Source organism: Hemibagrus wyckioides, linkage group LG02 (assembly GCF_019097595.1).
Source record: "Hemibagrus wyckioides isolate EC202008001 linkage group LG02, SWU_Hwy_1.0, whole genome shotgun sequence".
In the NCBI taxonomy this organism is placed as follows: Eukaryota; Metazoa; Chordata; class Actinopteri; order Siluriformes; family Bagridae; genus Hemibagrus; species Hemibagrus wyckioides.
The window spans coordinates 11546896-11573527 of record NC_080711.1 but is presented as its reverse complement, the minus strand read 5'-3'; the positions used below and the strand labels follow the sequence as shown (position 1 = coordinate 11573527).

The window sequence follows — 26632 nt, the reverse complement described above, 5'->3', positions numbered from 1 at the left end:
GTTTAGGGACAGTGTCTCAATGTGAAAGTCTTAGTCAAAACACCACACGGGCCTTGCTTGGTGATAACATCCTTTTATTGAAAAATATAGTTATGTTACATTTTCAAAACAAGGCCATCCAAGCAAGAAATGTATGCATAAGAGGACAAAGTAATAAAGACTAGCAAAATGCATAACAAGAATAAACAGTGTTATCTTTAACAAGTCTGGATTCTATCAGACCTCTGAATTTAAAATTCAGCTGGCACAGCAAATCTGAAACTATTTCCCCATATTTACTTATTTATATTCAAAGCTGATTTAAAAAAATAAAAATAAAAAAATCATGGAACTTGTGATTTTGCCTTTTCGTGGTTTAAGCAAATACACTCAAGCTAAGCGTTTCAGTGAATTAAGTATGAGGTTTTAGCCCCTTATTTGTATAAAGACACTTAGCAGCCCAGACTGTAAAATCCCCCTTTTTGATGATATACAAATTGCTAGTTTTATTTAGGATTACATGACAGATTAAATTTGGCACTTCTTGTCATTTCTACTTAAGGCTGAAGACAACCCTGCTACTAAACACAAGGATTTCTTACAGCTCAGCATTTTTGTTTAGAACAGCTAGTCTCTGTAGCCTACAAAAGATAGAAATGAGTAAGCTATAATAGGCAAGCACATCAGCACAGTCTGGGCAGCAGTAAAGGCCTCACAATCACATTTTACAACATGATTTCTGTGAACAAATGATAAGGTTAGTGTACAAGTTTTCCCTCACCAAGGTGATTTTTAACACTATACAGTGGTTCTGAATGAAATACACGGCCTCTCATACCAAAACCAAGTTTAGCTTAAACAGTGCAGTGTCTTCTTATTTGCTATAATAAAGCCAAGTAGGAAAACCCAATTTCAACCCAATCTCCCAGCCTGTTTCTGGCAAAACAACTTAATACGGCAAAACTTATGCACCTTCTTAACCAGCTAGCTGCAGAGCTAAATAGTTACGGTCACATGATGAGGAAGGAAGTGGTGAGATAAAGACACCACACAGGCATCGAGTATACAAAATCCTCTACAAACATGAATCCCCCCCCCTGACATGACACTTCCCAGCTGTCACAACTTGCTAACACAGAATTATGGACAGTTAGTGGAGGGAAAACGGAACACAAAACATCTGCCACTACTCCCCCTTTCAGTTTCTGGTTTGTTATCTTTATTACAGAATGATTTCCCATCCTTCTCTGTCAGCCGCCTTAATGACAGTGTCTAACAGGATGTGTAACCAAAATCCTTCACACGCACTACAATGCTGTAATTACTGTCAAAGTTTTTGCACTCATCCACATGCAGAGCAGACACATACTATGTCCTGTGGGCATACCAGCATTAGCTACATGCTTCTTTAAACCTTCAGCAAAGAACATGCTTATTGTGTAGTGAAAAAAATGTGTCGGGAGATACCATTAGCCAGCACCTGTATACACATAACCAAAAACCTTACACACAAATACTCAATGTTGGAGTCTGAAGACGCAAAGACAAGGGATGAAGTTAAGGCATTCAAGATGTTTCTTTTCTTCATCTTCAGGAGTCTCCTATGGCAAAAAAGTGGCAATTGCCAGACCCAGGCTGAGTGAACATGTCTGACAGTGGTACTATGAGGTCCCCTGCTGGGCCATTAGACCTGTTTTGCTTACTTCCCTCACAGGGTCCTGCAACAGTTTCATTAACATGGTGTCTCCATTGCTTACATGTCTCTAACCCCATACACAATCCACAAAGCTAAGAGTCTCACACACGGATCTCATCATCCTCGTCCTCCAAGAACGAAGAGAAAGCTCCTTCCTCCCCAGGGTGGTAGTTGTAATTGGTGCTGTCTATGTCTCCTTGATAGGGCTTTAAGATTTGTTTGTCCTCTATGGTTTGGGATCCAGAGCTGGAGACAGAGCAGCTGTCAGAGTGCTGCAGGTGTTTGTGTTGAGGCTCAGGGGTGCTAATGATCTCACTTCTAAGTCCCAGATCTTCTGAACTGGGAGCATCAAGAGTAGCCTCATCGTTCACCTCCAGATCCATCTCCTGCTCCTCCTCCTCTATTTTCACCTCCTCCACTCTCATTTCATCCTCCTCCTCCTCTAATCTTTGGTGGCTGAGAAGAGGAGATGCCTGTCCGTCACTGTTTTTGCCCTCCTCAAAGCCCAGGTCATCTTCCTCCTTCTCCATGACTCCTAGAATCTCTCCTAGCATAGAAGGCCCGAGATCCACATGAAATGACATAACTGATTCAGCGTGCTTCATGCCTCCTCCATTATATGGAGAGGGTCGCAAGTCGGTCAGCTCTCCAAAGGATCTCTCGTGGAGCTCCAGGTCTAGACCATGGGCGGCTGCGCCATTGGAGGCCTGCTGCTTCAGGGGGCTGGAGGCTAGGCTCTTGAGCAACCGACCACCTTCAGTATCCCCATCCCCATCATTCAGAAAAGGCAGTGACAGGGCATTCTTCACATATGTCGGTGAATCACTCGGGGGTAGTTGTGTGCCGTCACGTTGGTCCACACGAGTGACAGACTGAGACCGCTTGCTGCTTCTGAAAGTCCTGGACAGTAGGCCCAGCTTGGGAGAGCGGGGATTGGAACTGGCATCTTGTGGGGGTTCGCCGGAGCGGCTGCTGAGAAAGGATGTGTCCCCAAAAGCATCACCACCCCTGCCCACATGCATGGTGTGACGAAAATCTCCTAATGGAGCACTAATCATCTCTGTGGTAAGGTCCATGCGAGAGCGTCGCTTGGTCTGAGATGAGCTTGACACCAATTGCTTCAAGATGGGCATCTTTGCAAATTTATACTCCCAAATTATATCTGAATCCAGATGAGTTAATTTGTATATTTTATGAATAGGTTAGAGTTGAAAGTACATGCAGTTTCCAGAGAGTATGTGGTACATGCAGAGTTCCAGAGAGGTTGTGGAACCTGTGAAAAGAAAAAAAATATACGATAAGCTTATAAACAAAAACAGATATTTTAAATAGTCAAAAGCCAGACAGCCCAATGTAATTAAGCTAAGTACATTCCACTTCTGCTGTTTCATTATACTCTTAGTGTAATGAAGAGTCACTGGTGGAGCAGTTCCAAGATGTCTTATCTGCAAGAAAGGCTTGTATACCATTAGAAACTCTAGAATGCAGCATAACTGCCCTTGAATGAGTCAGACAGAAACATCTGTCCCAGCCTTTCCACAGAGTTTACAGCATGAACCTTTGAGGTCAGAAGACCAGAAGATTTAGTCAATACTAAAAATTTTTGTTGGAGAAAGTAGGTAGCCTGTCTGACCAATGCGGTGGAGTTTATTATACTGAGGTTCTGTACAATATATTAAGGTGCTATAACCTCTGTCAGCTACCCTTTCAGGTCTATCCAGCTACTAACAAACATTAACAGCCAACATTATTTTCTGCTTACCAAAACATTCATTTTCAACATTAGCAAAAACCCAAACACAAAGCAGTGAGGTCCAGGATAAAGGCCAGTTGAATCTCTACCAAAAGCAGAAACCCTTTTCAATTCATAAACCAGTTATACAAATGTAAAACCTCAGCCAGAGACTCACAAAACCTTAGCCTCAAAAAATGCTACCTTCTGATGATAATGTTCACGATCATCAACTCTATGCATGAGTATAAAATTAACCCTGGTAATGCGCCTCCCATTCAAACGGATATATATTTTTAAAGACCTTCTTTTATCCTGTGGAAAATGAGGTTAAGGTAGTGCTTTATTTTATCACCTACAGTCAAAAAGCAAACTGAAAGCAAATATTGTCCAAGTTTAAATTGCAGAGCAATTCAAAACAGATGACATATAAAACGCTCGTCAGAGAAGCAATGCTTCCGGGGGTTTGTGGCAAGTTACTAACTTCCTATCACAGCTATAACAAATGGATGGTACGGGTATGTGTCCTATAAATGATCAAGCACTATGTCTGTGGCCACATGCCCTACATCATGAAATGATCAGTCTGTTTGCATTAAAAACATGCTATTATATATTTCCAGAGATCTTATCCTGTCTGAATAGTGTAGTGCACTGTGGCGCTTAACCCAGCTTGTTAAATTCAGCCTTTCGAATTAAGAGAAAGCCAGAGTGCTCAGCAGGCTAAACAGGTTTCTCCAGCTAATGCTAATGAAATATTTATCAGTCCCCCCTTTTCTAGAGAAACAATGGCTGAGTGAAGTCATCTCTGGTGGTGCTCCATCTGACACTGACCTCGCTCTGTTTGTTCCTTCATCTCTCACCACTGCCTTCACTTCCTGATGAGCTGCTTACCTGTAAGTTGTTGCCATGGCAACAATGTGCAGCTTGGAACACAAAAGTGCTTCCTGTTGTCAGGCTTGTGGCTTCTTTTTTAAAGCAACAGAAAAACATGTTTATTGTCTTTGAGCATCGCAGTCAGTCTTGTGTCTAGTCCTATATCTCAAACCTTGAGGATATGATGCAGTTTTTTTTTTGCTCACATGATTTAATATATTACTGAAACAAAATAATGCCCCTGTCATCATTGAGCACAGTTCAAACAGCTCTTTGTTGCCGACACATAGTTTGCATTTATCTTGAATCATTGGGCAATTTGTTACAATTAATTAAAGTATTACAGATTACTATAAATGAACCAATAGCTTCCGTTAGTCATCTGTGCCTGAATGAACACATGTGGCTTGCAGAGCTCTCCCTTAAGGCCAGAGACATAAATGCTAGAAGCCTGCTCTCTACTAATATTGATTTCCATAACAGCAGAGTTGATAATCCAACTATAATCATTGCCACAAAATACAAGCAAATATCCTGTTCCGCAAATTAAAGCCATCAGTCTTCCAAGTAAATTCTGTTTTATTATTAAAGAAATAAATAAATTATGCATACAAGACAAAGAATGGCAAGTTTATATGGGGTACTGCTACTGGGGGGCAGAAGCTGGAAGAAAAACAATACGGTCATGAAAGGCTGCAAGTCTTAATCCCCACTGGAACTCCCCAAAAATCTCCATAAGTGTTAACACGTCTCTCTCTCACACACACACACACACATGCACGTGTGCGCGTTTGACATTGCAGTGCTCCTTAAGTATCAAACCATTAGCGTGATTTACTGGAAGGGGTAATAATCACAGCTAAATAGTGTTCATTCCAGAGCACTTTTTCATAGTTGCTCCATCAGATTGGGGCAGAGGGGCTTATTTATAGAGCTGTGTGAAAATGAGGGGAGTATGGGGTGCATGAGAAGGCAGCGTGGGAAACCAAAGGCCTCGGATGTTGCCAGTGACTTTCCAAACAGCCCTTTCTGACATCCATTTTAGTAGCAGCACAACGCAGAGGGAGCAGCTGGCTTTCTCTGCTACATCATAAACTGAACACATCTTTCCCTCTCCATCCATCCATCCATCTCACTATCCCCACAGCCTAAATGACCTTTTACATACTAACCTTTGACCTTGTGGGGCTGAGTTAGTCACATTCACAAATATACACATAGTAGAGTCAACTGGGAATGACGCAAATATCTACAAGCATTCCTAGACTAACTGCACGTCTTCTTATGACCATAGACATCTGGCTTTGAAACAAAAAACAATGACGCTATGACCATGTAAATGCTAAAACATTTGATCTTGATTAGAAATTGCTAATGATTAGAATAGCAAATTGGAGCAATGGAGCTCAATCAAACTGCAAGAAGCTGAAGCACAAGAGCATGTTGCAAACTACAAATGTACAAGGCTTGTATAATGGAACAATTGTCTCTGCAAAATATACTGCTGTGACATTTGTCCCAGTTATATTGTTTTACCCGACCTTTCTTACACATTTTGCAAGGGACGTGCAATTTGTACATATGGAAAGAAACACAGCCAAAATACACCACAAGGTTGGGTTTTATCTCCCCAATAATAACAGGGGAAGAACCAATCCGAATATGAATCTGACGTGATCTGTGAAGGTGTTTTGGACTCTCTGATATTAACGGATAGTCCCTCCCCTGATTTTGCAGTTCTCAACAGGAGCACACACGTACACGAATAGGACTAAACCTTCTCCACCAAACCCTACTACAAAATTAAAGAAAGCAAGCAAACATTTTAAATTCATAGAGGATCATTTAAACTGATTCCAAGTTGCATGATAACTGGTAACATGGTATCTTGTCTAGTTTGTTTGAAAAATTTCAATAGACATCACTGAACTATATAGTCAACATTAAAATGAAGAGCTAAAGGTGCTGAGTATCCTAGCATGCATCAGAGAGTGAATCCAGCCACATTTTGGCAGAAGTCTCTGAAGCCACTGGCCTTGCCAGAAAGGCTGACTGACCTAGCAGAAAGCTTCCTAATGGCACAATGCATATATTCCTACAAATCTGCAAATGTCCAGACTATGCAAAAGAAAAAAACCCACAGGTCTACAAAGTAGTTTTACAGCCAGAGAGACAACCTACAACCTAACAAATTCAATTCTGACCATTCAACTAGACAACCAAAGTCTAAAAAAAAAAAATCAGAACTGAGAACTAGCCTTTGCCATGGCTTTCATCTAAATAACCCACACACCAAAGCAACCCTTCACTCAGGTGATTAAGAATATTGAAAAGTGCTGAACACGTCATTGTTTTCCAACTGTGTAAAGAGCAGTTAATGGGATTAGAGAGATAAAGATCAGCTCAGAGTGCTTTGAGGCCATTCACTGGAGATAAGGTAGCCAATCTGGAGTCCTGCAGAGCACAGTAGGTTCATTAACCTGACCTCCTTCCCTCACACCTGGAGTGAAGACAGACTACTCAACATGAGAGCAGCGCCATCAGCACTCGCCCAAACGCCACAGGCAGAGTCATGCTCTTGGGTTATCTTGCACCTCTTATAAAGTCAGCCATCTTTTATTTACGCATCTAAAACAGCTTTCCTGTTGCAAATTCAACTTATTTAATGACTGACAATGTTTTCTTTCTGTGGCTGAGGTTTTGTCTCTCTGAGAAAGCAAACAAACAATAAAATTCATGACACAAATGCTTATGGTCCCAAATGAAACCAATATCTATCATTATCCAAAAGAGACAGCAAGTACGTTAAAAAAATGTTTCGGCTTATTTACATGGCTGTACATTAATACACAGTAAAAGCACCAATAACAAAATTGTAAAAAGGTCATCATAACAATCAATCATAATGTAAAACATAAGAATCTCACCAGCAAACTGCTTTAGCAGTAGGCCGCACTAACTGAGGAGCAACACCAACTCCTAAAACATCTGCGAGTCAGAGACAATCAGTCTTGTGTATATATGTGTGGTGGTTGGCAGACGATATGCAAAAATACCACCAAATTTGTTTATCTGAGTGTGAACCTGGATAAGCAGCTTTGTATCCTCATTAGTAGCTTCAGTCAGGCTGTGAACATGTCTGCAGATGACATTTTCACATTGTTTCAAGCTACGCTTACACACAAATGACTAAGCTGATCTTAAGTAGATATTTGAGGCTGGGCCTGAAGAAGAAGAGGTTAACCATGTCGTTAGATGAGGCTTTCTGCCTTGGTTTTAGACGGCAGCACACATTTGCTAAACTTGTTAACGATAAGTAAATGAATTTTTCTAAAAACAAACAAACAAAAAAAAACAGAAAAAGGAGCACATGCCAACAAACAAAGCTCCAGTCTACAGAAGCATGATTCATTCCTGAGCATGCATCTTACACTGAACTGAAGAAGAAGGCTGCTCAATATTATTGATGCTGTGCAAAAAAAAAAAAAAAAAGTGTTAAACACAAAACAAGAATCAAGAGAAGAGGTCATGAGTGAAGTAGACTGGACAGCAGGGCAGTGGTGGGATTGATTTTTTTATTCTGTGAACTATGTAGCTTTTTGAAATGGATTAGTCACAGTTGGAATAGGGGTGTTATTTTTACACTGTGAAAAATTCCGACACCTTTTAGTGTATTTGTAAAGAATTGCACTTTAATTCTTAGATTCTGACATACAGCTTATTTGTCTCAACTTGTTCATCCATTTGGTTTTATTTTCCTACGTCTAATGTACATGAATACACATCAGGTTTGGGAGCTAACCTTGCCTAGAACAGGGAGGAGGGGCTGTTCAAGCTCATGTCTGAAGCTTTCTTTTCCATGCCAGAACCCAGTGCACCAACCCCCTTTGCACCATGACGGCCCTACTGGGAGCAATAGAGTGTAAACAGAAGCATCACATGGGCTCAAAATTGGGGGGGGTACACAGAAGAAAGGCAGAATGCATATGAACCATTAGTGCTCTCCCATGTTAGCGGAAATCCATGTCGCCACCCTTCCTGGACACAAACTCCCATAAACACATCACTTACAGCTTTACTGATCATGCTCTAAACAAACAACTCCATGGGCATACGCAATAATGAGGCTAGTTTCCATCACTGGAAACAGGGCTGATTTTGTTTGTGTTTGTGTGTGTTGCTCATCTGTGTATGTTTTTCATCTCAATGATTAAAGACTATACTCATTAGAGGTTCCTAATCATGTTAACCTATAAAATATAAGCAATTACATGGGAACTGCTATGTGCATCATAGAGATATGAACAGTGGCAATCACGTACTCAAAGCCATCAATCATTGTTGTCAAAAGTGTTTAATAAAACATTTTCATTGAATAAACATATACACAATATTGCATAGACCAGATTTACTTTTACAGATATACTTTTCTCTATAGCTTAGTTACTACAGTTCTGCTCTTCTGGCCAATTTGAGCACATTGAGTCTAAGCACTCTTCCCTGTTTTAGTGACAATGTGACAATAGAGCAGCATCAGACATTTTCATCACTGGCACCAGATTATAAACTGAGTAAATTGAGTAGGCCTATGTCCATTTCACTATGGCATGAAACAAAATTGTAAAGGAAACACACTTTGCTAGTAAGGTTTTGGCAAACTGGTCCTACCACCATGTTTGTTAAACTGGCCCCTATAACAGACATAAGCTTTGCACTCAAACAGCCTAGTTATAAATGAACCTAAATTTTAAATGTGCTGTCATTTTAGTCAAATATACTCTCTATGGCCAAAACTATGTGGGACCTATCACACCCATGTAATCTTGTAGAACCACCCATTCTAGATTTAGGCCCTGTGTACAGTTATAATAAGCTCCACTCTTCTGCTAAGGCTTTGCACTAGATTTTGGAGCATGGCTGTGAGGATTTGCACTCAGTTAACCACAAGAGCATAAGTGAGGTTAGGCACCGATGTTGACTAAGGAAATCTGGGGTGCAATCAGCATTCCAGTTCATCCCAAAGCTGTTCAGTGGGGTTTCCACAATAACAATGGCAAATCTTGTATTTAGTAACCTTGCTTTATGCAAAGGAACCGTGTTGTGCTGAAACATGTCTGGGCCAGTAAAGGGGAACTCTTAATGCTACAGGAGACATTCTATACAAGTGTGTACTTTACACTTCGTTACAATAGTTTAGAGAAGGCCCGTATATGGGTGTGATGGTCAAGTGTGGCTATATAATGTATTTGTTTTGTTAAAGTATAGATGTCAGAGTGCAGTACTGGTGGAAACATTTATATTTAGTTAAAACCAGTTTTATGACTTTCTTGGCCAATCTACACTGGCCAAGGTGTTTTCCCAAACTGCCACATATTTGCGACATAAGGTGCATCAAAATACCAGTCAGAGTTACAAATCTGATTACAATCAAAAACCGAACTGACGTCTTTTCTGTTCATTCAAGCATGTTTGTTCAAGAGTGAAAGCAAATCTACATCTACTCAGAATATTTTTAGATACCCATTAGCACTATGATCAACCTAGTACAGTTTTTTGTATAAATGACCTATATTTACACTGCATTTGAACTATATAATTTCATAATGCTATAAAAAGGAAAGTGTTAACGTTAATCTGATCTTGCTGAGCTTCAGCGTGATAATAGGCAGTTAAACAAGAGGACAGTAGATCTCATACTAATCTATTGTATTAACCAGAAGAGATCAATTCTGCATGTTGTGAGGGAAAAGGGAAAGCACTAGGGTCCACTTTTACAAAGATTCTGCCGTGTCCTGCTGCTAGACGTGTGCACGAAACAACACACAAACACCTGAGTGATTGAGGACACTTTCAACTTTACTCCAGCTGTGAATTCCCTCATGGTGTTAACATAACTGCGATGGCTTATTGCAGAACCACAAACCCACTAGGTTGTAGCACGCAAAAAAAAACCAAACAGAAGCTGTTGAAATGCTCTTTCTGATGGGATCCCTGAACATTTTCATAATCAAATGAGAAGCATATAAACATGTCTGTAAACACAGCCAGAAAGAGTTAATAACTCATACACGACTGCATGGAACCTGTGGAGGAAAACAACAACAGGACAGCAGATTTTCTGTGATGCCTCAGCACACAAGACTATAAACACGTTAACACATTAACGTAATGAACACTAACAAAGAATGTCTGTGAACATTATGAGTCATTCACTGAGTGAAACATGATACAGCAATTGGATCAGGATGGCTGACCTTGCTCTTGGGGTAGTGGGGTTATATAAAGTTTGAAGAGCCTGTGGATCAAAGGACTGGCATAGTCTGGACATACACAAGCAAGAATGTTGCTTTGGTGTAACTAATACATCATGTCCAATAAACCTTGTGATTCAGTGCTTAAGGCAGTATTCAAGTGGAAGGACTGCCTTTCACATGAAGTAGAAGTCAACAAAAACTTTATTCCGGTTTATGCGGCAATATGAAATAAAATATTTGCATGTTACATAAAGCTTGTCCTCTTTTTGCTTACGGAGTGTTTTCAGGCACAAACTTCATAAATCTCCTTAGACAATTTACAACCCCGAAGTGATCTGGGTTGAGTACAGTGGAATCCCAAATTCACTGGAAGGACACCCTATTCTAGTAAATCTGCCACATTAACCTTATTAACCACAAAGAAGTAATACTATTGTGTTCAAGTCAGTACATACTAATGATATAAGCAGCATCTGATTTCAGCAGTACTATCGAACTCAAGCAGTCATGTGAATAGCATATTATGGATCGGTTTAAGGCTGTTCTAGTAAGCCACACCTGAATTTTAGTAAAATTATTGAAGTTATTCAATTGATATGAACACAGAATAGAGAAGAGTTGCAGCAGAAGCACTAAAGACAGAGGGAAGTAACAGTCAAACAAAACTCCTGAATAATGATTGCTGAGCAAAGTGTAGAAATAATAATAAAAAAAAAACAGCAGGAAGTTAGAATTTTGTGTCAGCTTTCTTCTTCTGAGTTTATTGGTTGGTTGTAAGATAAGAGTAGAGGTGCCAAGTCATAGAGTCTAAAAGGAGTCCAGTTATAGACTGACTCATAACCCCAGAGTTTCGGAGTAGTGCGTTGATTGAATTACTGCCTTTACTTATCCGATCTGATTATTCTGTGCATGTGAATGTATTTACTAATAAACACTGTTGGTGCTGCATCCAGCAGAGCATGCTGAAAGGTTCCTACACAAAACTGTGGAAAGTTCGCCTGCTGATTACTGGTAACTTCTCCGTGGGCCTAAACACCAAATGATCGAGACTTAAGGGTAATAAACCAACCATAATTACTTTTATGAGCACTGCATACAATTATACAAAATACAGAGTGTGTCTTTTTAATGTGAACCTGAAGGTTAGGCCAGATTAAAGATAAGGATGAATTACAGATAGGTGGCTTCCTTCTAAAACAGATGAAGATAAGCACATGGTGACCTGTTTACAGCTCAGTGCTCTGACATTCATGTCAGTGATACCAACAGGGCTGTAATACTTGTTAAGCAATCTGCTGAATACATGGTGATGAACCTGTATGCCACCACTTTGACAACACACTAAATAGAAACAAAGGACTAAAATTATACTGATCCCTGTTGTCGTTTCTATGTATCTTCTAAATGGATACGTGTATACAGTACACCTTTACAAACAATTTAAGGCATGTGTTATGATCTTAACAACTACTCATTCATTTAAAAGTGGTGTAAGAAAGGTTAGAAAGTGGTTAAGGTGTTGGAACTATTGATCAGAAGGTTGTGAGTCCCAGATCCAATAAGCTGCCACTTCTGGGCCCCTGAGCAAGGCCCTGAACCACCAATTGCTCAGTTATATGAACAAAAATTGCATAAATTGCAAGTCACTCTAGATAATGGCGTCTATTAAATCCCAGAAATGTAAATGTAAGGTTGTGCCGTTGATGGTACCACTCGAAGAACTGTACCCGGAGTACGTCTCGAACTAAAGCACAATAAACTGCTTAATCATCCATGGATATTAAAAGAATATAGGACCTGGTGGTTCCTGGTTGCTCTCTCCAAGTTTACCCATGACCTTGCAGCACCCGGTTAATGATTTACACCACCACTAGAGAAACAATGAGACCATCTGAAATCAGCTCCTAAAACAAAGACCCTGGGAGCTTCATAGTGTCTCAGATAACACCACCATTAGGCTATCAGAGCAATTAGCCTGTATTCACACCAATCTAAACCAAAGGATGGATCTAATCACAAGCTCAAAATCTCTCTCCACCACGGAAGACAAAGTATTTAGTATGACAGTGTGACCAGAGACCCGGATATGCACAGTAAACTGAAATATGAACAAGACAGGAAGGCACAGTGGTATAGATGGAATACAACAAATCCTGATTAAAGATCATTGTCATTTATGAAAACAGACGGGACAAAGAGCGAGAGAGAGAGAGAGATTCAGAACAATGATGAACACAGGGCCGTGATGGCACTGAAGGACAATTAATGCATATAAAAGAGTGAATGAATAAAGCTGGCAAAAAACAAGCAAGTTGTGGATTTTAAGGTTCCGTGCCACTGTGCACGTGCTATTCATTACAGTCGGTGACCTGTGCGGTTTCCGCTCATTAATATTCAACGGTTTTAACTGAACTTTGAGGACACAACGGAGCTTGTTTTGTGCCTGATGGATAAATAAATAGTGAATGTGTCAACAAAACTGACCACAATATCCTTTTCATCTGGACACATGGTTACTGTTAAAAAAATAAAATATTAAAATGTAACCTACCTTTACCAACAGTATTGTGTGCAACCGACGGTTTGTACTTTCATCCGCAGGTAACTAGCGTCACCGTTTCCTCCCTTCACTATTCACTCACAAGTTACTACTTTTCTCCCCTCGCGAATGTGTGAATTAGTAGCCGTAAATACATATCACCATTCAGTTTCGACAAGAGAAATGAAGTCCACATAAACCGAAGAGACGCATCCTTCCTGCCGTTCAGCGAAAACACGCTCTGCTCGGCCAAGAGCTCGCGCAACTCAGCACGGCCGTTCCTTTCTGTGGGCATGCCTCCAGTGCGCATGCGCCTGAAGGACAATGGCGAATCTATTCACAGCGTGGCTCATTGCACTGGTACCCATTCAGAGTACATAATGTTTATTCGCATTTATTTATGTTGAAGCACTTGATCTCAGCCTGCAGCTGATTGAGTTGGCCAAGCTGCTATTTTAGTTGAACACTAGTTACTTGTTCTAGGCTGCTCAGTTGTGGGAGACACGTTAAATATGATCAAATTGATGAGAGTTATATACAAATATATACACTGCTTAAATGCAGGAGTATATACAACTTAAACTGTTCTAGCTCATTTATATTTGTTCTTACAATCCTATTGCAAGCCAGGTTTACCTGCAATATTCTTGCTAATAGTGACCAACCTGGGAAAATATGTGAGACAAAGAAATGAACCATGCTACATTCTTCCTTGATGACCTATTTACCCGTCCTTTCAATTGAAATGCAATGTCCTGCCAGGCCAATTCAAGTTGACTGATGTCCATCATGTTGTCTGAGGACTCATTTTGTGTATTCATTTTCCAAAAGGCTGCCATGGGAAATTCGTAGAGGGCTTTGTAGGAGATGTATCCTCTTGCAAGACAGAGCCACTGGCACTGGTACTTAAGATAAGTAGAATATTTGAACACTTAGGTCATTACCCATAGCCAGAAGCAAAGATAAAAGCCACTTTCCAAAGGAGAAACTGTCTCACAGATGGATTACAAATAAAATATTATATACCACAACAATTATTCAACAGCTAACTAATTAGTTGTACGAACAAATTATTGTATAATGTGAACAAAAAGCTGAATATCATGGATATAAGTGATAAATCCTTATCTTATAGACGGCTTGACAAAGTGTACACTAAAGAGACAAGTATTTCAGTAATGTTTAAATGTAACTTCCTCCATTGGCTATGTTCCCAGATCTAAAGCTCATACAGACTAACACTGGAGTGGAAAATGATTTTTTAGAAGTAGCTATCATTTCAGAGTGAGATACTCTGAAACAGAGAGAACCCAGAATGCTGACAGGTCTTTTGTTGCTGTCAGGCCTGGAGATAGATGATCCCATATTTCTTTCTAGTCTTCCCTCCACCTCAATATAGAGTTTTCACCCCTCTCCCCTCTGGCACCCCTTCGCTAACCAGATCAATGCTTTGCAGTCCGGAATAAAGAGATTATCTCCAGACGAGCTCTTCCATCCTCCCCCAGAGTCTCGGCACAGTTTCCCCGGATCATTATTAATTTTACACCCACTTAGCATTCTCATTCAGCCCAAATCACCCAACCATTTCCTTTTATGGATCTAAACATGATGAAGTGAGAAGTTTTCTCATGATCAAAAAATCTGAAGGATGAAATGATCGAAGACACAAGATAGACAAAGGACACATATCACGCATGACTTTTCTATTATATAGGATTTCTGAGTTAAAATATCAGTGCGACCCTTTAACAGTACAATATATTATTAAATATATTATAAAGAAAGATCTCACTAGAACCACTGAAAAATAAAAGAATTTATTTTGGAAAAGAACCATTGCCTGGCCCATTGTAATTCTTTAAAGAATTTATACAGTGATAGTCACCTCACAGAGAACAAGACAAGAGATTGTGTGGATCATTATCATTATCATTATTATTATTATTATTATGATCAATTCCAGTTCTTATGCTTATCTTCACTGTTTAAGTTTGAATATAAAAGCAAATGATCGAATGACCATTAAATAAATTAAGCATATCTGCATACATGTAGTCATATCTGTACACGGTGTCTCACTGTGAGCAGGAAAAACACATTCTACAATATATTAGAGAAATACATACGCAAGAATAAACAGACATTACTTTCAGTCTCTGTGAGATGAAAAGGTTTATCTTATGTCCTCCAAATTCAGTTTATTTGAACATAAGTAAATGCTTTTTTTTAACGGTATTTTTAATAACTCAGTACAAATCAGTTCAAACGAGGACAGTGTGTTCACTTCTGGACTCCTCCTATGTGGAGTTAGCTCCTGTGTACAGCTTTTCTTTAAGAGGAGCATTTATAATCTCTTCATCATCCATACAATAGCAAACAATAAGTGCTTCTTTTTCAAACTTCCGTTTGTATATGTTCATGTTTTAACCTGTCTTGGTGTCATTTCCTCATTTCACAGAAATAATATTACCAGTACCGCTTTTGAATATCATTTATGAAGATTTGACCAGGGAAGAGTTAATAGCAGGATCTCCTGCGTACATGTGCTCATCGTTTGGAATAATGAGGAACGTTTTACAACATCTGGCAATGGTCCAAGTCACACCTGAACAGCCTTTCCTAGGGAAAGCACCTTTAAACCCATGACTGTGAACACAACACATGCGTATGACAGAATACAGTGACACAACGAAGCAGACTAGCGAAAACATTTTCATATTACCCACAACTTCTAGCTTAGCAGTAGCTCATGTGCTGATTTATATCTGAAAACAGAACTGCGGCTGAGACGTATGTAAACCATCACTAAAAACTGAGACACGTCAAATCCAGGAAGATCATATCCTCTCGTGAAGACAATCCATTTATCTGTAATGCAATATTATATTATTCTTTGAGCAAAGTGCTGTCATTTAGATGAGCAAATGTTTATATACACCCAGAATGTATGTACACCCAAGATGATCACTTTGGGTCTTTTGTAAAATTACATGCAAACCCCATGTTGAAGTTTTGAACTCCTGCTTAAATACGTATTACATTCTTTTATTCACAGATAGCTCATTTAATAGTTTTGAAAAATATCTTTTGAGTCTAGAACTAAGGTTTAAGAATTTCTCAGGTTACGCACTGTTTAGATGGGACAGGCTAAGTGACTTGCTCTGCTCAAAACACAAATGCGCTGAATGATTGTCTGTTTTACAATGCACCTACAGACACACCACATACATAGAAAAAAATGTAAAATAAATCAAATAAAAAAAAAAGAAGCTAAGATGTTCAGCGCTCCTTAATAGATAAAATCATAAACAAACCACAATGACAGTGATGCTGAAGGAGCAAATTTCCGCTCACATAGGAGTCTCAATCAGATGCGTTGTAAACGGAACCAGAGTCTCATATCAAACAAAGGACGAGAAGCCTGTAGTTGGTGTCTGAGCGGAGGTGCCCAGGCTGCTGGGAGGCCTGTAGAGGCCATGCTGGCTGTGGATCTCAGAGGACAGCAGAGATGGAGTGGGAGTCCGGCTACCTTTAGGCCTGAACAGCGTGCCCTGGCCCATGGGCTGTGGAGATGGAGTGCTGTGGGGCAGCAGCGGAGGCAGCGGAGGCAGAGGTGGAGCGTGGGGGCGTGGCTCAGGTTCAGTCGCACCTTCTGCCTGCCCGTAGCCGTATGCAGGTGGCCTTGAGACGCCTTTCTGCTGCCGACGCCATGAGTTGTAGTAGGTCGGGTCACTGATGTAATGGTTGACGAATGAGTGTGTTTTCTGATGAGCTGGATCCACCTCGTATTCGCTATCACTGCCCTGTAATCAGAAAAGACACTTTTTACTCACAGACCTCTCAATAATATATCTTATTCAAAAGTGTATAGCAAAAAATTTGACAACTTTACACAGAAAGGGCTTTTTTTTCAGCTGTAGTGGATACAATCTTAACTGATTGTGAAATTGCAATATACCTCAGACATTAAGAGAGATTTCAGGTATTTTGTCCTGGATTGTCCTTCAGTCATCAACCACCCATAATATTATCTCCCCAGACTTACACACTGTACACTTTCAGATTATGCTCATGAATCATGGATTTTGTAAACCTTTTCAAGAGCAAATGTGATTTTTAAATAACGAAAAAACATGGTGAACAAAAGGCTAGCTTGACTGTTACTGGCATCAGGTTTATGTTGCTGAGAGTTATAGACACTGAAAATGTTTAATATTTACAATTTGAAAATGGGACCAACTTGACTTGACTGAGAATAGCTCAATGGGCCCACATCACAAGATAATCTGGGAAGATAATCCTTTAAAACCAGTGTTTTACAATGGTTATAAAGAGCGAATTGACCTCAAAATCCTGATTATCCTCTAGCGTGTCCCAGGCGTAAGACACCCAGTCGAGATTTAGTCAGTTCAATCACAGGAATTCTGTTTAAAGGTGCATCAAAGCTCTATTCTCTCCTGCACACTGATTAACTTCAGGATCCTGAGAGGAAACTGACGGGTGCTACAGAAAAGACGTGAAATGTCAACAACTGTCCATGCAAATGTTTGGCTTTTGTCAAATCTCTGCAGTTCTGACAGAAAAAAAGAGAACACATGGGTTCGGGGAAAAACAATGCTAATGTTTGGCAATAGGAACATCTGTTTAGAAGATAAAAGTGAACTCCCATGTGTTTCTAATGTCTTTCGTCCTTCAGAGCTGTGTTAGCATCCTTTATGAGCAGGCTTATGTGAAGGTGATTAGAACCCTGTAAGTTTGAGCTTTTACCAGAAAAGCCGGGCCTGATTTTAGCTCCCTGGCATAAGTCCAGAAAGCTTTAGAGTTTCAGCTCTGAAGTAGGCTGTTTCCTACTGAACAGACACTTTGTTGACCACTCAAATACAAACTTCACTCAATGACTAAACTCTTTCAAACAGCATTTTGAAAGTCTGTGTATAGCTTTTAAAGAACTGTTACAGCATAGCACAACCGGCAAAGTGAAGCATATACTTGTGGCTTTTGTTTTTCCATGAAAATGTTCACTAGAGCAGGGTAGTTATTCCACATGAGGGTTCAACAACTTTTTAGTTCCAAAACACGTCTGGAATGTCAGTGGAAACATGCCTATGTAAATAATAATCAGAGAAAACTGAAGTTAAGCTGTTTCTTAAAAAGACATTTAAGTCTATGGAATCTAAGCTGCATTTTTTACACAAATTAGTTAAAATAAACAGAAAAGATGGTAAAGCATAACTTGTTTCACAGATGTTCCACAACAGTAAATGTAAATGAAATGTAAAGTTCAACAGATTGCTGTGATATAAGAAGAATAAAACACTTTGCTGTTATTGGGGAGGGAATCAACTATGGGGGGATAATGGTATCACATCACCCTAAAGTTGATTATTTTCCTACTACAGCATTCTCTGTTATGATTTTTACTCACATAGGCATGTTTCAATTGGCATTCCATTACATGTTTTGTACCTAAAAAGTCATGTCACACATAAAACAAATCAATAACTCCAGCATCCACTATATAAGTAAGAATGATTAGAAACCTGTGATTTGCCTTGTAGCTGTTAAATAAGATTGATCAACAACTTCTGACCAACGAGAACAAAAAATGCAGCAGTGCTGTGGAATAAAGAGGCTTAAGAGATCCTCCTGCCTGGATTTCTTTTCATAAGAAAACCCAGTGTGAGGCTGTGTTCCTCAGCTCCTATTCAGCACTAAGTCGTAGGATTTTACTTGCCACTGCCAATATAACTCTAGGCCTTATTTCAGTTTGCTGAGTCATGCAGCCGTTTACTGAGAAAAAAGGTCGGCTGGATAAAATCTAACTCCTACAAAAGAACTGGGGTGAAATCAGCTTTTCTTTTCATCTGTTTCCCATGAAGAAGGTCACCTTGAGCGAACTAATAAAATGGTGTCAAGAGATGGGTGGCTTTGTATTTGATATAAAGCATCATTTCTCAGGCAAAGGTCAGGTTCACTTGTCTTTTTTGAACAGCATGTCAGCTCATTATTTTCAAGGCTTGACAGAAATGCATCAGCCTAAAGCTGCTATGCTTGGGCATACTGAAGAAATGGTGTTCTTTCCCATGAAAAAAACATACAAACAGAACGACCTGTAACACTTGTTGAAAGCCATTCATTATAATCATGACAGAAATAAAACAACAACCACAACAACAATGTGTGTATAAGTGCAAGGATGTAATCCTAATCTCAGAGAACTGGGATACCTGTGAATCGGATACCTCAGATGGTTTCTCAGTGAGACTGCTGTTCTCAGCAGGCATCAGGTCATTGCATTTCGTGCTGACGTCCTCATCGGAGTAGTGCAGACCACCTGGACTGGGCCGGGGAGGAGACCTGGAGCAGGGAGAGGACAGAGATTACGAAGAAGACTAAATATAGTGAATTAGGATAAGCTTCTCTCAAGCAATTTAGATATGATAAGTGTGTCTGCTCTAAATCGTTTAATGATCACAACTGTGTGCTTCTGAGAGAAGGAAAAGGAGATTATTTCGAGCCCTATTTATACTTGGCATTAACATCCATCATGGATGATTGGATAATTAGTGGACTGATCACTCACACCACATTAGGAGGTGTTCTGGGACACATTTGTAGTGCGTCCTGATGTGTCCCTGACAATATCACTAAACTGTTGAACTGAGCTAATCTTGAACTGTCCTGATACACATAATGTATTTGTCTTTACTTAAATCTAATTAAATCGACATGGCAGGATGATCTTTCTTGAAGTGTTCTTGTTCTCCACCATTCCTAATTTGAGTTCTGTTTGTTAATGTATCAGTATACTGTAGGATATGGATGGCAGTGAATTTGGTAGAGACAATCTGAACAACATTAAATAAATACAGAAGACAATTGTCATAAATATACAAGCATCTTGGTCAAATGACTATAGGGAAATGAAACTGAAATGCTGATGGTATAAATACACTATATGTTTTAATTTCAGGCTAGCTGGGAATGATTTTAGAGCATTTCTTTGGGTAGATATGGCAACCCTTTTGTTGATGAAATGCAATCACAAAAGGTTGAGAAGCATAAAGACACATGAAAATACCAGGGCTGAATGATTATCCATGTTGGCTGTTCACATGTGATCAGGTCACCTGAGACCAGATATTAAAACCAAATATGAATATCGCCTTAAAACTGTTACTTCTGTAAGAAAACTTTCATCATTGTGATCAGGCAACAGGTAACATATTTTGCCCTTTTTAAAAGACGTTTTAAAAAGACAATTTATTGGACATGAACTTGCTTTTCATTTAATTCCAACAAATCCTGTAGTAAGCACAGACTCTAATACAATTACATCCACAGATTAAAGAGCATTATAATCAATGTCAGGAGATTCACCAACAGCCATGCAGATGGATATCAGGAAGAACAGACTAGTTCAGAGGAACACTGGAAGCAAGCCGTGCTTCCACACTTCACCCATTCCTAATTAGTTCCTAATCTCTTGAGCTTCTCTGATCTCTGGACAGATAGTGAGGCATCTGTTTAGCATGAGGAAAGGTGGAGCCCACCACTAGTGCCTTTAGGGGTATCACATGACACACGTTAGTCCTTTAGGCACGCTTCTGCATAGTATTTCTCTCTGGTCAGAATAAGTGATTGAGGATTGTCAGGCAAGTCAGATGCGCCTCATACCAGAAACCAACAAATGTTTCAGAGAATTCTGCTCTCAGCTAAAGAACAGAAAATCCCTGTCAAAGGCTCTAACCACAGAGAGCTCTGTGACCCAGTTAATCTGATTCTTGTGATTTACAGCAGTGAGGTTGAATGTGCATTAAACCAATGACACACTAGACACAATAGCTTTTGACCTGAGCAGGGGGACTCAATAGTTGCTGTTAATTAGCTTAGTGTGCAAATCATTCTGAACTTGACAACACACCATAAAGACGCTTAAGCAGAAGAGAAAACCACCAGGCACTTGGAAATTCTAGTATTTTCAGAAGGATTTTTAGGCAAATAGCCCACCTAAAGACTGGCAGGGTGAAGGAATGAAGTTCTGGCTTTGGAAGGGTTAATCCAGAGCTCATGCTCATGGGAGCAGGGGGAAGGGAGCATTATGATAAAGTGTCTAGTTAAAATTCAGTAGAGGTTGGGCTTTTAAAGCAGGGATGAAGCTATGTCAAACAACCTAGCAGCCATTACTGTCCAAGGTTTAAAACACACAATCTGCTGCCTTCCTTCTTTCTCAAACCCCTTGCTTATCCAGCTCAGGTTTTGGCTGTGAATCATGTCTCTCCTGATACTCCACAACTCAATCTTTTTCACCCTCTCTAGGGGACAGCCCCGTGGCATTATTGCACCCGAGTGGAGCTCTTCAGAGACTTTGTGCTTTGATCTCAGGAAGATCGTCTCAGCTGACTTAAGAGATGAGGAGCAGAATGAACCCCCCTTCCCTCACATCGATGCATTCCACTCTAATGGCCCCAAAATGCTCTCTCCAGATACCGCCTCAGGAAGTTGACCACGAGTCCAACCCCTCTACCCTCCACACGTACGGCTCACTGATTCACTCACAAGCAGCTTCATGCCAGATCACTGACCTCCATGCTATCTGTGTTTGTACAAACACTGTGCAAACTTTAAATGCAGTGTTGCAAACCAAGCACCCTTGTGAGCAGGAAGCATTTCTCAGTCCATACGTAGAAAAGCAAGAGAGGAAGTCACACATATTGCGTTTTTGTGCAAGGAAGAACATGAGAGTTGTTTCGAAGTCTTACATAAATCTAAACTTTCTCCAGTGTGTGCTTTGAATGTCAATAAGAATGAGAAAGTGGTGGGAGTGGAGGCCAGATCTCAGCTTCTGATTGGCACGGTCTCTTCTGTTTCTTTTAGGCTGACAGATGGAGAGTGGTTGGAACAACTGCCATTGGAATCTTAGCCAATTCTCCATTCAATACATTTAAAGGATGCCAGGAAGCTGAATTTAAATAAGCTGTGGGCCCAAGTCTTGCTTTCTTATGCAGTCTGCTACTGGAAATCAAATCCACTGCCATTTTTGAAAACATTTTCTGGTGGTTCTTTTAAAAGGGCAATATTAAAAAGAAAACCCAACATTTGCTAGGACATATAATCTTATTTTCTTATTGTATTGGTTTAAGTATCACTTTATTCCACTTACTGGGAGTGTAAACACAGAGCACAATGCAAGTTATGGAAAGTTATACAAACCGAGTGTAGATGCCATTCTTGCGGCAGAAGGAATTTTTGACAGAGAGGCGCCTATTATTCAGCTCCATAGCTGGGAATCGGCCCTCGTCCATCCTCATCATGTCTCCATGGGAGAGGGGCAGAGATGTGCAGTTTGAGTGGCCACCTGTATGCAGAAAACAAGTATTAAATAGCTGTGGAGGTATAATGTAGGCATGAAATACAGGTATCTTGGCTTTTGTTTCCTTGGTGAATGTTCACTGTTTGTATATCTTTCAAACGAACAAAGAAATATTCTTTCTCCCACTATTTTCTTTATAAGTTTGTTATCTGCTAATTCCCACCCAACAGCCAGCTCGGCAGCTATCCTCCAGTTGCTGCATCTTTTCTAACTGCTTCTCATGCTGCATAACAGGACAGCATTACACAATCTGAGAAAATTCTATCTGCCCTTCTGCATACATGAGTTCAGTTCACAGGCACCCAATACTGGCTATGAGACGTAGAGTAATCTTGACTCTCTTGATGCTTTGGCAATATTGTATGCTAACAATCCTGCCAATAAAGTACTTTGAAATTGAAAAAAAATGAGAAATTTAGTAATCTCTCCCAATTTTGGCCAGTTTTGCTCTCTGGATGGTGAATAAGAGAGAAATCCCAAAATAAAAAAAAGTCTTAGAATTGTACTTAGTAAAATCATACTCCACTAGTAGAACCAGACCTGTGTTTCTTTCAAAGCCCATAGAATATTTGTACGTCCACATTTTACAGCATTTGGTCAACACCCTTATCCGGAGCAACTTACATTTATCCCATTTATACAACTGAAAGGTTAAGAGCTTTGCTCTAGGGTCCAACAGTGGCAGGTTTGGTGATCCTGGGATTTGAACAACCTTCCAATCATTAGGCTGACATCGTAAACACTGAGCTACTGCTTCCCTTTTCACAGAACACATAGTTTTCAGACCAGACCAGGAATGGCTGAGGTGGAACTTGCCCTGGTAGACTTTACTGCACAAATTGGTGTCACAAATTCTGTGTCATTTTAAAAACCTGTGTTTATCTACCAATTACTGCAACAAGCACCACCAGCAGAGCAACATTTTTTCCACTGTCTTGTGTTTTTGCATAAACAAGTCAAGTGTATTTTGAACATAATTCTCATTCAGGATAATTTCAGAATCTTGGAAAACTACAGCTTGCCAATATGATGATACCATTATTATGATAAAGAATGACACAATACACATTAAACAAAAGACATAGATATTGCAAGTTAACAGTTTGTTCAAAAAAAGCTCTGACTGAAAGAATTATATGCTCTAGTTTTGTAGTGCTGTAAATACTTAACAAGGTTTTATAAAGATTTTACTGTTTTATACAATTTAATAAACATGTTTGGAGACATTAAATAAAATCTTTTTGTTTTATTGTTTTAAGCAACAGTTGCAGTTAGTAAACCCATATATCATGTTGCATATTATGTATAATAGAAATGTCAAACATTTTTGTCATATCGTCCAGCGATGTAAAAACTTCCAGAACTTTAGTGGAAACGCCTATAAAGATACCAGACAGCTGACCTTCACACGGGTGTGACTGGAGCTGTGATTCCAGGGAGGTGTAGAGCTGTGGCCAGTGACCTCTCCACCCTGTTCTGCTTGTCCATGTGATCTCACCCCCAGCAGGCCTGCGGGGCTGACAGGACGAAGCTAAAACAAACAGGCGTCAGAGGCAGATGAGCAGACCACGGATGGAGGGCTAGAGAGGGGTGGAGTGGGGAGGCCAAACCATGAGAGCAGCCCTTTGTGCTTCACACAAGCACTTCCCTTGTGCTCTTTCACCCAGCCGCAGCTCTGTTTTCTAACCCTGGCACCGAACACTGAAATGCTGACCCGTCTCTCTCTCTCTCTCTTTCTCTCTCTCTCTCTCATACAGACACACACCTCTCCATCATCACTCTCACTCTCAGAGCTGTAGAGCATGTGTATGCACAGAGACAAAGTGGTTTCTCTCAGGAAATCTGTGTGTGCTTAAATCACTCTACACTCCGTTAAATGCTTAAGTCCTGTTTTGTTGGATGCTGACCTCACAGGAGTGTATGTGGAGCTGTTCTCCATGATAATCTCAGCCTTGTCTGCATACATACTGTCTGAAAAAACCTACAGATAAGAAAGTTAAAGTACACTCAAGAAGTACGTCATTCATTCCTGACGCTCAAGTACGTACAGCAGCCGGAATAAGATTTAGGCTGCAGTACAACCTAGTCTAAATGTCCATTTCCTAAAAGGTACAGTTCCTTTTTTCTGACCATGCAGGATACAATGAGACAGAAGGTGGAGTTCAGGCGGCTGTAAGCATAAATGATGCCCTACTACAATAGTAAAGTAGGGACAACATTGAACACTGGCACAGACACGGGTGTGGCACTGCAGCCTAAATCTGTATATGACACACCCACATGTGTGGAACACATTTTTTTTTAAAACCATAATTACATGTTGAATTCCTCTTCACACAACAACAATATTAGCCTCTGTGAGCGTGACAACTGTTGCTCACAACAAGCTTAACACAACTGTCACTAGTCACAAGCATACAGTGAGGAGTTAACACCAAGCTTTTCATACAAGCGTAATTACAGACTTCCAGACTCCTTGTATAGTTGCCTGTGAGTTACGCATGTGAGGCGGGGTTTGCAGAAAACAAACGTGTGTCAGGGTTATGCAAGATTCTGACCTTCGATTTGAAGAAAAGTCTGTTTGTCTTGTAAGATAGTGAGATAATACGTAATACGTAATAGAACATCAGGCAGAAATTTAGATTTTACACTGTAAATACTTTTCTTTGTAACTCTTGAGTCTTTGTAACTCTCTCTGCTCTCAAACTATATAATTTCTTTGAAGGACAATATTAAATATATAATTAGGACACTATTAATCAATTAATCCAAGCGTTCCTTCCTCTAAGGTAAAATTTTTTTCCCCCCGCGTGTAGACTGTAGGTTCAGACAGCATTTGATTCATTGCTTCTCCTGAAGACCAAATTTTACATGAATAAAATAATGAACTGCACTTAAAGTGTGTTGTAACCAGATAGGTGCAGGGTCAGCTTATCCTTTAGGTGTGGGTGCATTTTCTGTATCTGAGTGCCCATTAAAAAACGATGCGCATTGTAAGAGTATTATTTTAATAATTCAAATTAAAAGTCTGAAAAAAGCCTACATTATGCAAATGTTAGACAGGTAAATTCTATATTCTGTCTGGTCAGCGAATAATTACATGCAGTCTGTTCTGTCTAATTGGAACATTTTGGTGGAGTTACTAAATGTTTAACGTACAAGTATGTAGACACCTGACTATCACACCCATCAGTGACTCTTCCTCAAAGTGTTGCCAACTCTGTATGCTGTATGACAAATTTTTCCTCATCAGAACTAAGAGCCCCAAACATGTTCCAGCATGACATTGTCCCTGTGCACAAAGTGAGCTCCATGAAGACATGGTTTTATAGGTTTGTAATGGAAGATCTCACAGATCCTTGACCTCCACCCTACTAAACCAGACTGGGATGAACTGGAACGCTGACTGCACCCCAGGCATCCTCATCCGACATCACTGCCTGACCTCACTAATGCTCTTGTGGCTGAATGAACACAAATCTCCACAGCCATGCTCCAAATTCTAGTGGAAAGCCTTCCCAGAAGGGTAGAGCTTATCATAACAGCAAAGGAGGACTAGATATGTAAATGGAAGTTCAACAACACTTGTGGGTGTGATGGTCAGGTGTCTGCACACATTTTGCTATACAGTTTATATACCGTAAAAGAACAAAAAAATTAAAAAAAACCCTTTGATTTATATTAAGTAGGCTTTTGGAATTTGTGGCTCTGAAATAGGAAAATCATTAGCAAAACGTAGAAACGTAATTATATCAAATGGCTTCAGATGATTGATGTATGCATTGCTTTCTGCTACAGTTATAATTCACATTATTCCCCTATAAGTACGCTAAAATATCTAATCCTGGCTGTAATTTTGATAGAGGAACAATTTTTACTCTCAAAAAATGTTACACTGTTTACACTGTAGTTTCTCTGAAGTAGCCAAGAGTGAAAAATAAACCTTATAAAGTATATAGGAACACTAATAAAGCCCTAGACCGTATGGGGTTAGTTTTATCCCAGAAGGGACTGTAATGTAAGTGATTACTGATAAGATACGAGGAAAGGTGATTTTTTACAAGCAAAAAGCAAAAAATACCAGAGCCATTTGGTTGAACTGAGTGGCTCGTCAATAAAATCAGTCCTGCTGGAACTTTCACTAATAGCCTTGTGCCACTAAAATGGAGTGCAGGTTGAAAGA

At 39.8% G+C, this 26632-nt stretch overlaps 2 protein-coding genes across 5 annotated transcripts in view; both read right to left on the bottom strand.

The window, feature by feature from the left end:
* Nucleotides 1-661: 661 nt before the first annotated feature.
* cdc42ep4a (CDC42 effector protein (Rho GTPase binding) 4a) lies at nt 662-13382 on the bottom strand. The gene is made up of 2 exons (XM_058418916.1): nt 13089-13382; nt 662-2948 (listed from the first exon to the last, which is right to left on the bottom strand). The coding sequence occupies exon 2, from the start codon at nt 2806-2808 to the stop codon at nt 1777-1779; it is 1032 nt and encodes a 343-aa protein (XP_058274899.1). The 5' UTR covers nt 2809-2948; nt 13089-13382; the 3' UTR covers nt 662-1776.
* Nucleotides 13383-14877: 1495 nt separating this feature from the next.
* sdk2a (sidekick cell adhesion molecule 2a) overlaps nt 14878-26632 on the bottom strand; it is a 148009-nt gene continuing 136254 nt past the window's right edge. For 3 of the 4 annotated variants that reach the window (XM_058375856.1, XM_058375873.1, XM_058375881.1), the window contains 3 exons: nt 22290-22434; nt 19304-19433; nt 14878-16879 (listed from right to left, as the gene is read on the bottom strand). In XM_058375856.1, coding sequence (XP_058231839.1) covers nt 16478-16879; nt 19304-19433; nt 22290-22434 — 677 coding nt within the window. In that variant the 3' untranslated portion in view covers nt 14878-16477. The remainder of the gene's footprint in view (nt 16880-19303; nt 19434-22289; nt 22435-26632) is intronic. The other variant, XM_058375865.1, reaches the window with a different exon arrangement.